The sequence below is a fragment of the Aquarana catesbeiana genome, linkage group LG07 (genome assembly GCF_042186555.1).
Source record: "Aquarana catesbeiana isolate 2022-GZ linkage group LG07, ASM4218655v1, whole genome shotgun sequence".
Lineage (NCBI taxonomy): Eukaryota > Metazoa > Chordata > Amphibia > Anura > Ranidae > Aquarana > Aquarana catesbeiana.
Genome location: NC_133330.1, coordinates 218479873 through 218493417, shown reverse-complemented (window position 1 = coordinate 218493417; position 13545 = coordinate 218479873). Strand labels below are relative to the sequence as shown.

The 13545-nt window shown below is 43.3% G+C and overlaps 1 protein-coding gene across 2 annotated transcripts in view; it reads right to left on the bottom strand.

Moving 5' to 3' along the window:
* The window catches only part of SASS6 (SAS-6 centriolar assembly protein), a 139557-nt gene that overhangs the window by 51501 nt on the left and 74511 nt on the right, over window positions 1-13545 (bottom strand). For both annotated transcript variants that reach the window (XM_073593047.1, XM_073593049.1), the window contains one exon: window positions 12199-12390. In XM_073593047.1, the coding sequence (XP_073449148.1) occupies window positions 12199-12390 (192 nt within the window). The remainder of the gene's footprint in view (window positions 1-12198; window positions 12391-13545) is intronic.

Here is a 13545-nt window from a genome sequence, read left to right as displayed (position 1 = left end):
ATAATCGTAATTGAATCGTGAGACCAGTGAAGATGTGCACCCCTATTGTGCAGCTCAAAATGGTTCCAGTAGGCATGAGAAGTTTGACGTTTTCCAGATCCATTCCTATGACTAAAATGTTCAGATGAGTGGTACCCCGGCCCGACAGTGGTGGAAAAGGTTGGTCAACCTGGGGGAATGCCTGCAACACGGAAGAAAAAAAAGACAGACAGGTAGTCCTCCCCTACATAACCCTTCACATACAGGATGTACACCCCTAAAGAGGGGAGGGAACTCTGTGTTCCATGATGTACTCCAAGAAATTGATTTTACAGGTAAAAGCAGGCAAAAGCAGTATTCTCGGCAGCTGTTACATCCACCTGGTAAAAAACCTTAAAAAAGGTGTACCAAAGCCCAGGTCACAGCCTTTCAAACCTGAGCCACTGACGCCTGATGACAGATAGCCTAAGAGGTTCCAACACTTTATCGTTCAAGCCATAGGCTTGTTAAATAAGCTGGCAAATTCACTGTTAAATGGACGACTTTGTAACCACCTGACCCTTTCTAGGACCTTCAGGAAGGATGAGCAATGAATCAAGCTGACTGACTGCAGCAGACACTTTCAAATACATTTTGACTGCCCGAATCACATCTAATGGGTGAAGGGCTTTTTCTCCCAGCGACTGAGGCCTGGGAAAAAAACAAAACAAAACAAAACAAAAAAAAAAAACAATGTCCTGATTTAACATGAAAAGCTAAAAACAACCTTAGGTAAAAATGACAGCTGAGGTTGAAGAATCACCATAGACAGTAATCAAAAAAATGGTTATTTGAAAGAAAGAATGCCCAGCCCGACACTCTTTTTCCAAAAGTAGTAATACCAAGAACACAAACTTCTAAGAACCAAATAACAGAAGGCCCTGAAACGGCTCAAAAAAAAGGGGTCTCTAACAAACTGATACCACCAAACTAAAGTCTCATGGGGACAAAGTTGACCTGACTAGAGGCACTGTGTGTGACACCTTGAACAGGAGTATGCACCAAAAGAGAAGAAACTGGCTTCGAAAATAGCCAAGGCCAAAAACTGTCCCTTGATCGTATCCAAGGCCAGCATCAGATCTACTCCAGAGTGGAGGAAAGCCAAATTCCGGCGCACAACATACTTGCATGGATGCAGGTTCCTAGCCTCACACCAGGCTACGTAATATTTCCAGGCCCTAAGGTAAATCTTACTTGAAGTAACCTTCCTGGCTCTCAAGAGTGTGGGAATGCCTGCCTCTGGACACTCCCCTATTCCTCAGGAATCTGGCCTTAATAGCCAAGCCTTTAAAGCAAGCAGCTGTAAAAAAAGGATGAGCAATTGAACCTTGGCCTAATGGTCTGGCTAAGCAGAACCAGAAGAGGCCAGGGATCACCCTGACATGTTTACTATGTCTACAAACCATATTATCCTGGACCAGAGTGTTGCTACTAGAATCACTGATATACCTTCCAACCAAATTCTGCGTAACAGGTATGGCATAAGTTGTAAAGAAGAAAAAGGCCTAAATCAGAGAGAACTGGTCCCCCAGTGTTACCAGGGCATCTACTGCAATGCCTAGGGATCCCTGGTCCTATAGACAAACTGATCCAGCTTTGCATTGAACCTGTATACTCTCAGATCCACATCGGGTGTGTCCCTCATCAACAAAATATTCTGAACACCTCCAGATGGAGGAACCATTCAACCGGAGACAATTGGAATTTGAACTGCGGCTAGAGCGGGGACATGGGTCTTTTCCCATGGGGACCAGGTCCCCTACACTGACAGGTGACCCAAGTATCCTCCACATTCTTAGTAGCTGGTGTTTCTCATTAGTACTCTCCAAAAAAAAAAAAAAAAAAAAAAAAAAAAAAAAAGGGTGGGGGGGAGATTTCCTTGTCTCCAACCTTATTGGAGCCATTCACCACTCTAGAGATCATAGAGTGCTGGGACATGGAAACATTAGAGAATCCAACAGAATCATTCTATCCAGCCTAGGACATTCTGTTGCATAGGCCTACAGTGGAATTTGGCAAAAGGAACTACCTCGAACAAGGCAACCACCTTTTCCAATACTTTTATGCAGAGATGCATTGAGGGATACCTCAGAGCTCTGAAGTTAGACATCTGATCTCTCAGAGCCCCCTGGAGGAAGAACTGCCGCCTTTGCCTGGACGATGTGGAATCCCAAGTACTCCAACCTTTAAATTACCTCTAATTACTTGTATGGTAAAGGGTTGGAACCAAGCTGACCTCTGGAAAATTGAGAACCCATCCAAATGCTACAGGCTGCAAACAGAGATAAATTGTGCTTCAGCTGATGAAGGGATTAATTCAGGTTAAGCAATCCAGGAATCCAAAAATGGGCACTCCCTGTATGCTCAAAAGGCCTAGAAATGCTGGCTATTAAAAACCAAAAAAAAAACTCATGAGGAAGGAGATCCTTATGTCCACTGATGTCAGTAAACCCCCTGGCTGGAACAGTCTCCGTACTTTGAGAAATTTGTTGAGACTCTTCAAATCCAAAAATTGGACGATCATCTGTGCTTGGCACCATAAACAGGTACAAATAAAAGCTGAGAACCCCTTCTTGTTCTGAAAGTGGCAAGATTACTTCCTTGAACAAACAGGTGACAAGAGATACACCCTCTTTTGCGGACTCATAGAAAAATCTGCAAATGCCTGCAAACAATCCCCCACCTGAACTAATGGGGACACCACTTCATATAGAGGGAGACCTGGAATCCGACCTTTGCTGCCTTCGAGGGCCAGGTTCTTTTGTGGAACTGGGGCTAAGGCTTCGCTCTGGAGGATAAGCCCTGTGAGTGATGAAAAGACTGCCTCGAGGAAAGCATTTACAGGATAACCTTGCTGACCAGTACTTTTAGCCAAATATACTGTGTGTGTGAATGGACAAGTCCCAAGAGTGAAATCCTTCATGTCACTCATTGGAAAACAAAGAGCTTGAGGTAACTCTGCTAAGTTTTCACTTATATCACCCTCACCATCTATGGAATACAAGTTCTTAGACAGGTGCTTCATGTGGCCATAAGACTCTGACAGACACCAAAACACTGCTACTGCTTGCTGCATAGCAGCACCAGCTAACAAAAAAGAAAAAGGAGACCTTCAGCCTTAAAGATGGCAACATTATCTATAGGGCATGTCACATTCTTGTTAAGATAGGAAAACAGCTGCCTCAACTGAGGGCTTACCCCATCTCTTAAACTTTTCCGCTGTAGGATGCAGCAGAGTGAACCTCTTTAGTAAGGAAAAAAAAATACCTAGTCATTGTGAGCCCCTTCTGCAAACATCACCTCTAAATGAGGGCAGAAAAGACTGGGAACTTTGCAGGGCCCACCATAAACACAAGGTGCCTTCAGGGACTCGGATTCAGGAAATGGTAAAAGCCGAGTTAGACTTTCCAGTAACTCCTTTTCTGAGAGTCTTCTAGGACAGCCCATGAGACCTAGGGCTCCTCCTACCAGGACAGGAAACACATTAACCCCCACCAGATAAAAGGGCGGGCCACCAAGCCCCATGTCAGTGTTCTTGAGAAACGTAGGACGTCCCTGTAAAACATATGCATAATACACATAACTTCAAGACAAAACCGGGTGGGAATCCAGCTGTCCTGGAAGACTCTCAGAAAAGGAGTTACCAGTAAGTCTAACTCAGCTTTTCTCTAAGTGTCTTCCAGGACAGCCCATGAGACGGTGAGCCAGAACTTACCAGTCTAGGGAGGGACAACTGCCTGAAGGACCTTTTGACCAAACGCCTGCTCCTGAGCAGATAGGAGATCCAGACGATAATGTTTAATGAAGGGCGCAAAATTGGACCATGTGGCAACCCTGCAAATTTGTTCTGGTGAGGCTCCAGCCCTCTCAGCCCAAGACGCAGACAAGGCTCTTGTTGAGTGCGCAGTGACAAAAGGCAGAGGAACTTCCCTAATTTTGTAAGTTTCAGAAATAGCTTGTTTTATCCATCTAGCCAAGGTGGCTTTAGATGCACTCTTTCCCTTGTGTGCTCCTGAAAAGAGGACAAACAAGGCACCTGTTTTTTTAAAGGTCTTGATGACCTAAAGGTAGACGAGAAGAAACTATTCTCACGTCTAAAAAACAAAATTTTCTTTCTTGGTCGCTCTTTGGCGAATTAGAAAAAGGTTGGCAGTACAATGTCCTGGGATCTGTGGAATGTACTGGCCACTTTAGGCAGAAATCCTGGCTCAGTTTTCAAAACAAACCGATCCTCAAAAATTGTGAGGAAAGGCTCCCTCACTGATAGGGCCTGTAACTCACTCACCCTACGAGCTGAGGTCATTGCCACAAGAAAAATTGTTTTTAAGGCAAGTAACTTAACTGAAATATCCTCTAGGGGCTCAAAAGGAAATTCTACCAAAGTTTGAAGCACCAGGGACAGGTCCCAGGTTGGACAACTTTTAACCATTACTGGCCTGGACCTAGAAATTGGTTTGAATAATCTAGCTATAGTGGGATTTTCCAAGAGAGAAAATTGGATAAAAACACCGATAGCTGCCGCCTGTCCCCTTAAGGTACTAACTGAAAGACCTTTGTCGACACCCTCTTGAAAAAATTCCAAAATCGAAGGAACATCATGAGTCAATCTTTGATTTTCAGATAACCACGCGTTAAATTTCTTCCAAACCTTGGAATATATGGCTCTAGTGACTAGTTTTCTGCAATTGGGTCTTGACTACTTTGTCAGAGAATCCCTGGGCGCTTAGTATCTTTTCTTCAGATAAAAGGCCGTTGAGCTTAAGGAAACCACCTGGACCCTGCAATAATCAGTCTTCTTTTATCGGAAGACTCAGTGGAGGCTCTGAGACCAGAGTCTGTAACAGGGAAAACCATGGCCTCTTGGGTCAGAAAGTGGCTATTAGGATAAGATCTGTTTCTTCTAGAAGAAATTTCTGGAATTAGCCTGATCGGCGGGAAGGCATAACAGAGGCTGAATGGCCACGGATTCGCCAGAGATCCGATCCCCAATGATCGATCCGATGGGTTCAGAGAAAAGAACTTTTCTGTCTTGCGATTGTTCTGATCTGCGAACATATCCACTTCGGGACTTCCCCATCTGTCGGTGAGACCCACAAAGATTTCGGGATAAAGGGACCAATTGTCTCGACCTATTTCAGAGGCCGAAATAATCTGCCAAACAGCTTTGTGTCCCCTTCAGGTGCACTGCTGTAATTGAGGCTAGATTCCCTTCTGCCCATGATAAAATCTCCTGGGCGATAGATTGAAGTATCCGACTCCTCGTACCTCCCTGTTTGTTGTGGTACGCAACCGTAGCGATATTGTCGGATAGAATCTGGAGATTGTGACCCCTGATTTCAGTCTGAAATGCCTGCAAGGCTCTGATTCGATGAAGCTCTTGCTTCCCTTGAGGATCATTCTCCCTGTGCCATTGTGTTGCTGAGGTGGGCTCCCGATCCCCAGGAACTAGCATCCATTGTGATCCTCTGGGACATAGGAATGGACCATGGTAGACCTCTTTATGTACAGGTGTGTCCTCCACCACCACAAGCTTCTTTTTACCCTGGAGGGTAAAAAGACCCTTGATTTCAGGGAACTTGCGACTCCGTCCCAGTTCCTTAGTAGAAACAGCTGTATTGGGCATTGATGAAATCTTGCCCATTGCACTGCGGGAAAGCAAGAGGTCACCAGACCCACAGCTCTTGAAACCTCTCTCAGCGAGACCGACTGATTGAGATCTTTTTCTGCGGGAGAAAAACTTTTTGGTCTACTGAGCAAAATTCGTACCCCAGATGTGTCACTTTCTGGGCAAGAATTAAGGAAGACTTATCTTTGTTTATTAACCAGCCTAGAGATTGAAGGAAGTCCTGTACAGTCTGGAGATCCGCTAATAAATTTTGGTATGACTCCGCCCCCACTAGGAGGTCATCCAGGTAAGGGATAATAGTCATCGCCTTTAACCTTAGCAGAACCAGAGCCTCCCACAATACCTTTGTAAAAATGTGTGAGGCTGAGGACAGACCGAAGGGGAGGGCTTGAAATTGAAAGTGCCGAATCTCTGTTCCCATCTTGACCGCTAGTCTCAAGAATCTTTGGAAGGCTGGATGGATAGGGATGTGCAGATAGGCATCCCTCAAATCCAAAGTGGCCATGAAGCAGTTTGGGTAAAGCAGGTTTTTGATTGAGCACACCGTCTCCATACGAAAGTGCTTGTACCTGATCGAATGGTTTAGAGACCGGAGGTTCAGCATAAGCCGATATTTTCCTGACAACTTTCTGACAACAAATATATGGGAATAAAATCCCTTGCCCTGAACCGACCGGGGAACCGGAATCAGGACCTTTTGATCTAACAAGTCTCCATGTTGGAGACCCAGGGTCCTTGCTTTTACCCGATCTTGGGGAGGGAAGGTGACCAATAAATCGCTCTGGTGGCTGGCAAGAATATTCCAAGCTGTACCCATTGGTCTCTAGATCAAGGTGACTGCTGCCCACCATGGGAGAAAAGCCCCTCAATCTTCCTCCCACTGGGAGAAATGAGTTACTGTGGCTTGGCGGGTTGTTCAGGAGGGTTAAACAAGACGCCCCCTCTACCTCTGCCCTTGTGCCCTGTCCACTGTTTCTTGGGCCTATTGTCCCTTTCTCTAGGGCCTTGCTGCCTACTTTGGCCACAAAAAGAAAAAACTTTCTGGCTGTCGGATTTTTCTTATTCTCTGGAAAGGCCTTTTTTCTATCAGCCATGCGTTCCAGCGCCTCTTGCAGACCTGGGCCAAAAAGATTATCGCCTGTTAAGGGAAGACCACATAGGCATAACTTTGGGGCAGCGTCGCCTGACCAGGTTTTAAGCTATAGGCTTCTTCTGGCCGAATTCACTAAGGCCGAGGTCCTAGCTGTCATTCTTACAGATTCTGTGGAAGAATCAGCCAAAAACCTCACTGCACGAAAGAGGAGAGGGAAAGATTTCAGAATCTGCTCTCTACACGTGCCAACAAGTATGTTTGCATTTGTGTCAACCATACTTCTAAATTTCTGGCTACACAAGTGGAGGCCAAAGCTGGTTTAAGATTGGACAACGTTGCTTTAAGATTTCCAATGGCTGAGTCCCAGGCTCTATGAAGGATATCCCCTCTTATCCATCGGATCCCTAAGCATGCCCATATCGTCAAACGCTAGGTCCGAGTTTTTTGAAACTTTTAAAAGAGGTTTGTGTAACTTAGGATTTTTGTTCCATGGCTGCGCTGTGTCCTCTTCAAATGGAAACCTTCTTTTAAGGTTACCGGAAAAGAAAGGTTTTCTCTCTGGATTTTCCCACTCCAGCTTGATAGCATCAAGAAGGGAACTATGCATGGGAAAACCCTAGCCTTTTTCTTATGCAAACCTTTGTACATAAGGTCATGTTTAGACAATTGTACCTTCTCCTCCTCTATATCAAGTGTCGTATAGATAGCCTTTATTAAGTCATCTACATCTTCCAATGATAACTTATACCTTGAGCCCCTTGAGGATTCTTTATCCCTGGGCCCTTTATTTGACCGGTTCTTCCGGAGAAGACTGGGCAGATCCGGCTTCAGCCTCAGAGTCTTCACTCTCCGCACTCTGTGAAGTGCTAGGACCAGCTGAAGTCCTAACTGGAGATGGACCCTCTGAGGGGACTTGAATCTTGTCAATTAGAGTTTTAAACTAGCTAAACATAGACGCAAGCTCATCTCTAACAGAAGTCAGCATTTTCTGACAGGAGACTACAGGGTCATTCTTAAAGCGGTAGTAAACCCACTGATACTTTTTTTTTGTATACACCTGTAAGGTAAAAGGCATAATGAGCTAGTATGCACCGCATACTAGCTCATTATGAAATACTTCCCTTAGAACGAGGCATCGGTATCTTACCTGGTCCACGCCGAGGTTGCTGACATGTTGCCTCGGCGCGTCTTCCGGGTATCGCGGCTCCAGCGCTGTGAGTGGCTGGAGCCGCGATGTCGTCACTCCCGCGCATGCGCACTGGAGATTTCTTTCCGGCAAGGTCTGGCTTCTGCCGGGCTTGCAGCCAAGAATCCCCTGTGCGTATGCGCCGCTGCAGTCAGCGGCTCATTGCAAGGGGAATATCTCCTAAACCGTACAGGTTTAGGAGATATTTTTTTTTACCTACAGTTAAGCCTTATTATAGGCTTACCTGTAGGTAAAAGTTAACATTTTGACTATACAACCGCTTTAACTAGGCTGTCTATACAGGTGCAGCAAACTGCTTTGCTCCATGAGGAGCTCAATTTGTTTCTGCAAACAGCACATTTTCTTTTTGGTGGCTGCGCTTGGGCCTTGTCCCGAGTCTTGGCCTGCAAGAGAACAAATGACCCCAATAAATTTTATGCCTCATACACTCCATAACACCGCGTGCAGGAGGAAAGGCAAAATGCGCCCCCTTCACCTAGTCCCTACTGGTTACAAGGGGGAGAAAACTCACAAGATGTGCAAGTAAAATACACTTCAGGCTTACCTGTGAGGTGCTGGTGTTAGGGCCCGCCCCTGTAGTGGTCCGCAGCCACTGCCGGGTTTCAACCTTTTAAAACACCAGCTTCCCAGCGTCCCTGTTCGCACTGTTTAGAGACAGAAACTAGCGTCTCCGGCGCCCGCTGATGACGTCACACGCCCCGGAAGTGACCCTGCCGGGTACTTCCTTTGGGCCAGCTTGGAACGCATAAGTTCCGCCTCTTCACGCACGGCTTCCTCTATTCCCCTGCACACTCCAGCCACGCTGTTTAACAGGGAGAGAACAGCCGACTGCCACCATGCAGCTCGCGGACCGGAGCTCCAACATACACCGCGGTGCTGGCATTCCCCATGCACTCAGAAGCAGGGACAGCAGCCACAAGCCTACTCCACTGGTGGATGTGCCGCTCTGGGACCTAAGAAGAAGGTAGGAATACCACCCCAAAACGCCACAGGAGCCATGTTCATGAGACCTAGGGGAACCAGTTCCAGGAGACGTTACCCCCCCGTCTGGAAGAAACACTAATGACATGGGGCCTGGAGGACCGCCCTTTTATCTGGTGGGGGTTAACGTGTTTCCTGTCTTGGCAGGAGCCCTAGGTCTCAAGGGCTGTCCTGGAAGACTCTTAGAGAAATTTAATCACTGAGGACCATCCCATATATTAACTTAACTAGGCCGGTCTGGACCTAAAAAACACCTTGAACCTGAGGTTCCTTAGACTCTGGCGACTCAAATGTAAAAACAACTGACCCTTCAGTGTCAGGCTCCGCTACATCCACTATCTGCTCATCATCCACAAAATCCTTTACAAAAAAAAAAAAAAAAAAAAAAGTAGAGGGGACCAGCGAAGGAGAGTGACTATGCTTCTTAGTACTTCGCCCCATTGAGGCGAACAGACCAGCAAGATTATTCTCTAAATTCACCAGGCAGCTGACAAATCCTCCTTTGTAACACAGGGTATAGAAAATAAATTCAGTTTTAGTCTCATCTGACCACCTAAATCGCATCTCAAAGATTCTGAGGCAACATGGAAAAAAGGTGTTATGGTCAGAGGAGACTAAAATTAATTATTTGGCCTCAACACCAAACTATATATGTCTCGCTAAAATCCAATACCATTCCGCACCATCCAAATAACACCATTCCTACAGTAAAGCATTGAGGTGGTAATATCCTGTTATGTTAATGTATTAAAGGAGTGGCACTAAATCTATAATTTTCTAAGTGAACAAAAATAACGCTATATTAATCATATGTAAAAAAACATATGCAAATGAGATCGATATATTATAGATAAAAATATATATCTATATATTAAGTGCAATTGGTGACCAAAAATAAAGCAAAACAGTGAATATCACTTCAAAAATAGCCACAATGAATCCAGTGCAAAGAATGTGAACACCACAATAACAAAATAAAGTTCCTAGTGAAGTGCAGAAATCCTGCTTCAAAATCTAGTGATATTCAGGCAATCGTGCAGTTCAGTGCTCAAACCAAACAATCCACCACTATAAGCAAAGGCCACACACTTAAATTAAATCACAGTTCTTCATGGAGTGAATTTCACTCATTAGGAGATAGTACTCGGCTCGCACATGGAATAAGAATAAGATTCCTCACGGTGTAGTATTAATGACAGATTAAAACAATGTAGAAACTTAGTTTAAAATTATGCTATACATCCAGCAGTATAGTAATTTTAAGAGCTGCGGTCACATCAGCAAACCTGTGAAATCTGCTTTTAAAATTCAATATCAAAACAGTGTTACGGACTTCTAAATACTGCATTTCACTATATAAGCTGAGTTTACTATTAAAAATAACTGTGAAAAGCAAGACTTCGGTGGGTGTATAAAGATGTCCGCTTGCCGACTTATAACTCTGGGCTTACTGCAGACGTGAGCGTGTGTACGAAGATGGCCATGAGGCAACGTCACTTCGGCTGTGCACCGCGCATGTGCAACAGGCCGGGTAGCGGCTATCTGATAGAACACCGGAATTTAAGTTAATCCGGTTACCATAGGAACCGCATATTGACATAAACCACATTTCCTTTACTCAAAACAAATGCCAATACATCTGAATGCACTCTGAACATATCTTAGAAGGAAATAAGTCAGATGGCATACTTTCAATGGTAAACATAAAATAGCAATCTGGAGTTCGTCCGGTTAACATGGTAAAGGACAGCATAATCATGAACAGTATAAATTAGCAAAAACATTATGACACAGTAAAAACAATATAGAATAATGTGCACATAATTAGTAAATACGTCTTCTGTAAATATTAATAAAATTTGAATTATACCATGTGCGTTGAACTATGAATACAAAAATAAAATAAAGATGTAAAAAAAAAAAAAAAAAAATGAAAATAAACAATAATTAAAATTGTAATAAAATAAGACATAAATATGTAGATATTTGAATCTGTAGATCCCAAAAAAATATGAACGTAAGGAGGGATAATGTGTGATGAGTAAGGAATCAATAATCTGATGTATTACTGGACAGAGACTATATATCCGTTTCCTATGGTAACCGGATTAACAAATTCCAGCGATAGTCACCCAACCCTTGAAAAAGTCACGTGTCAGTGACGCAACACGTCGGGAAGAGCCGGGTGACATCACTTTAGGTTGTGGCCAGAGACCAGAAGTTCGGATTCGTTAGCGTTCTGCTACTGTGTGACCCCATGGTTACAACTGCTGCACAGTGTGAACAGAGGCTGCCAATAGCAAATGCTCTCTAGAAGGGAAAAGAGAAAGAGCACACATACAGCTGGAGGCAAGCAGCCAGCCCAAAACCAGAAAAACAGTGACCACAGAAGCTCAATAACAATTGCCTTCTATTGTGGGAAAGGGGAACAATGCACAAATACATTTAAACACAGCAATAAAATGGATACCAAAATTGGCTTACAGGGACTTGCCAATCTCGCCACAAGATCTGTCTAAAAATACAAACTTCCAACCTTTACCCAGGCAATGTCCAGGTAGACCCTTGGGGACTTTATCTCCCTTTGAGCACATGACAGTGTTTGTGTAGAGAGCTGCACACTTGTAACCATTACATTCAGGCACTTGAAAAAAAAACGAAGTACTTTCTGTATGGGAGGGGTTATGTAGGGAAGGACTTCCTGCCTGTTTCTGCCAGTGTACATTCACCCATAGGTGACAAATAACCCAGGTAGTCATGATTTATATAACCTGCTCTGTGTCCTCTGATGTACAAAAAATAAAAAATTAAAATGTCAGCGTTTGGGTTTAAAATTTTTAAATTAAACCTAAACGACTGCCCTTTATGTGTTCTTCTACCTCTGGTGTCCATGTGCTATGCAAAAGGGTATTTATGCCATGTACACGTGTCCTAAAAATAGGTGTATTTAGTGGGGGTCTATTTTTTTTTTTAGTTGATGTAAGAGTACATAGGAAGTAACAAGTGCTCCTTAGGAAGAACACCAAGGTTTAGTAGTAGTTTACTGTTGTCTGATCTCCTGGGAGGATTTCTCCTTATTGCCTATACTTGAAGTAATCTGTCACAGAAGAGTAAAAGGTAATCTTTCCAAAGAAGACAAACACAATCAAATGTTTTTAGTGATAAAGGAAAGGTACAGTATATCACCTGATTTCTATACTTCAAAGGTGGTTATATGCAGAGAACAAAAAGCAGTTTCCTTAAATAATAGATTTTAAAGTCTGCACTTGTTACCTCTTCCAGTCCTTGGACCTTTGAATGAAGCTCTCGGACAGTGGATTCTGCTTTGTATCTCCTTTCAAGAAGTTCCTTGTTGGATAGTTCCAACTCACTCACTCGGTTCTGCATCTGCTGTGTGCTCTTCTGAAGCGAGCAATCAAACTCTCTCCTTTGTTGTTCATACTGTTGAAGTAGCTGAGTATATGCCTGAAAGAATGACCCATTAAAAAAAAAAAAAAAAAAAAAAAAAACTGTACCTATGGCTTGCATACATCTAAATTTATACACACCAACAAAAAAGTGTGCCCATTTGTATACACCAATAGTTGGTGTGTATTTATATATGTATTCATACTTTAGCATTTTATTTTAGATATAGAACATGGCAAAAATACTACAATATACAAAATAAGACAAGACAACATTCCAAGGTAAATATACAGATGGCTGCTACTCCTAAATTGCTGGATGTCTGCTTATCAGTTTAGTTCAACCGATTCAATAGTTTGAGACACTTCCCAAAACACAGAGCAGGAGTTTTGCATACTAGTTCAAGGTTAGTCATCTTAGAATTAAAGCAAGAGACAGCCAAGAAACTTGCACTTTGCGGAATAAATTCTACATATTTGGGTTTTTACAGGCAAAGCTGCAACTCTGATATGTCCCAGTTGAACCCGACATGCACGCCTCAATAAAAAAGGTACAACAAAACGTAAGCAGACTTAACTCTGGTGCTTGTTAAAACTCCCAGCACTGGAGATAAAAACTGAAGTTACAAGTTGTACAGAAATCCACAATGAACTTAAAGCTGAATTCCAAGTTTTACTGTTCCTTTAACTAATTCCTATTTTTTACACTGGGTGAGCTGTATAAAATGTATGTATACTCAGCTACACACAGTATACAGCCTTGTGTTTCAGCAAGGAAACCAGAACTTCTCAACTCACACCCAGAACAAAGCAGCACTCAGCCATTCGTAGGCCGCTTTGCATTCTACGAATTAATACAAAGTTTCCTCTGGTGGGCCGAGTCATATTGAGACATCATCTCATCTGCCCACCTCAGTCAAAGGAAGCTTGGTTTTCATTCAAAGAAAAAAAGCTGTCTTAGTTCCAGGTACAAGACAAAAAGTTCTAGCCTCACTGCTGGTACACAAAGCATGTAAACTGTATGTAGCTAAACGATAATTCCACTGGAATATTTTGTAACCAGAATGCATTAAGGTAAATGTTCTGTCTTTAGAACCACTTTAGGAACTGTACTCAAATGTTATTGCCGTCTCTTCAGCTGTTCAAAAACTACAAGATTGTAACCTCCAGCTTTTTAAATAAGTCTGTGACCTACTAATCTACCTTAAGTGTC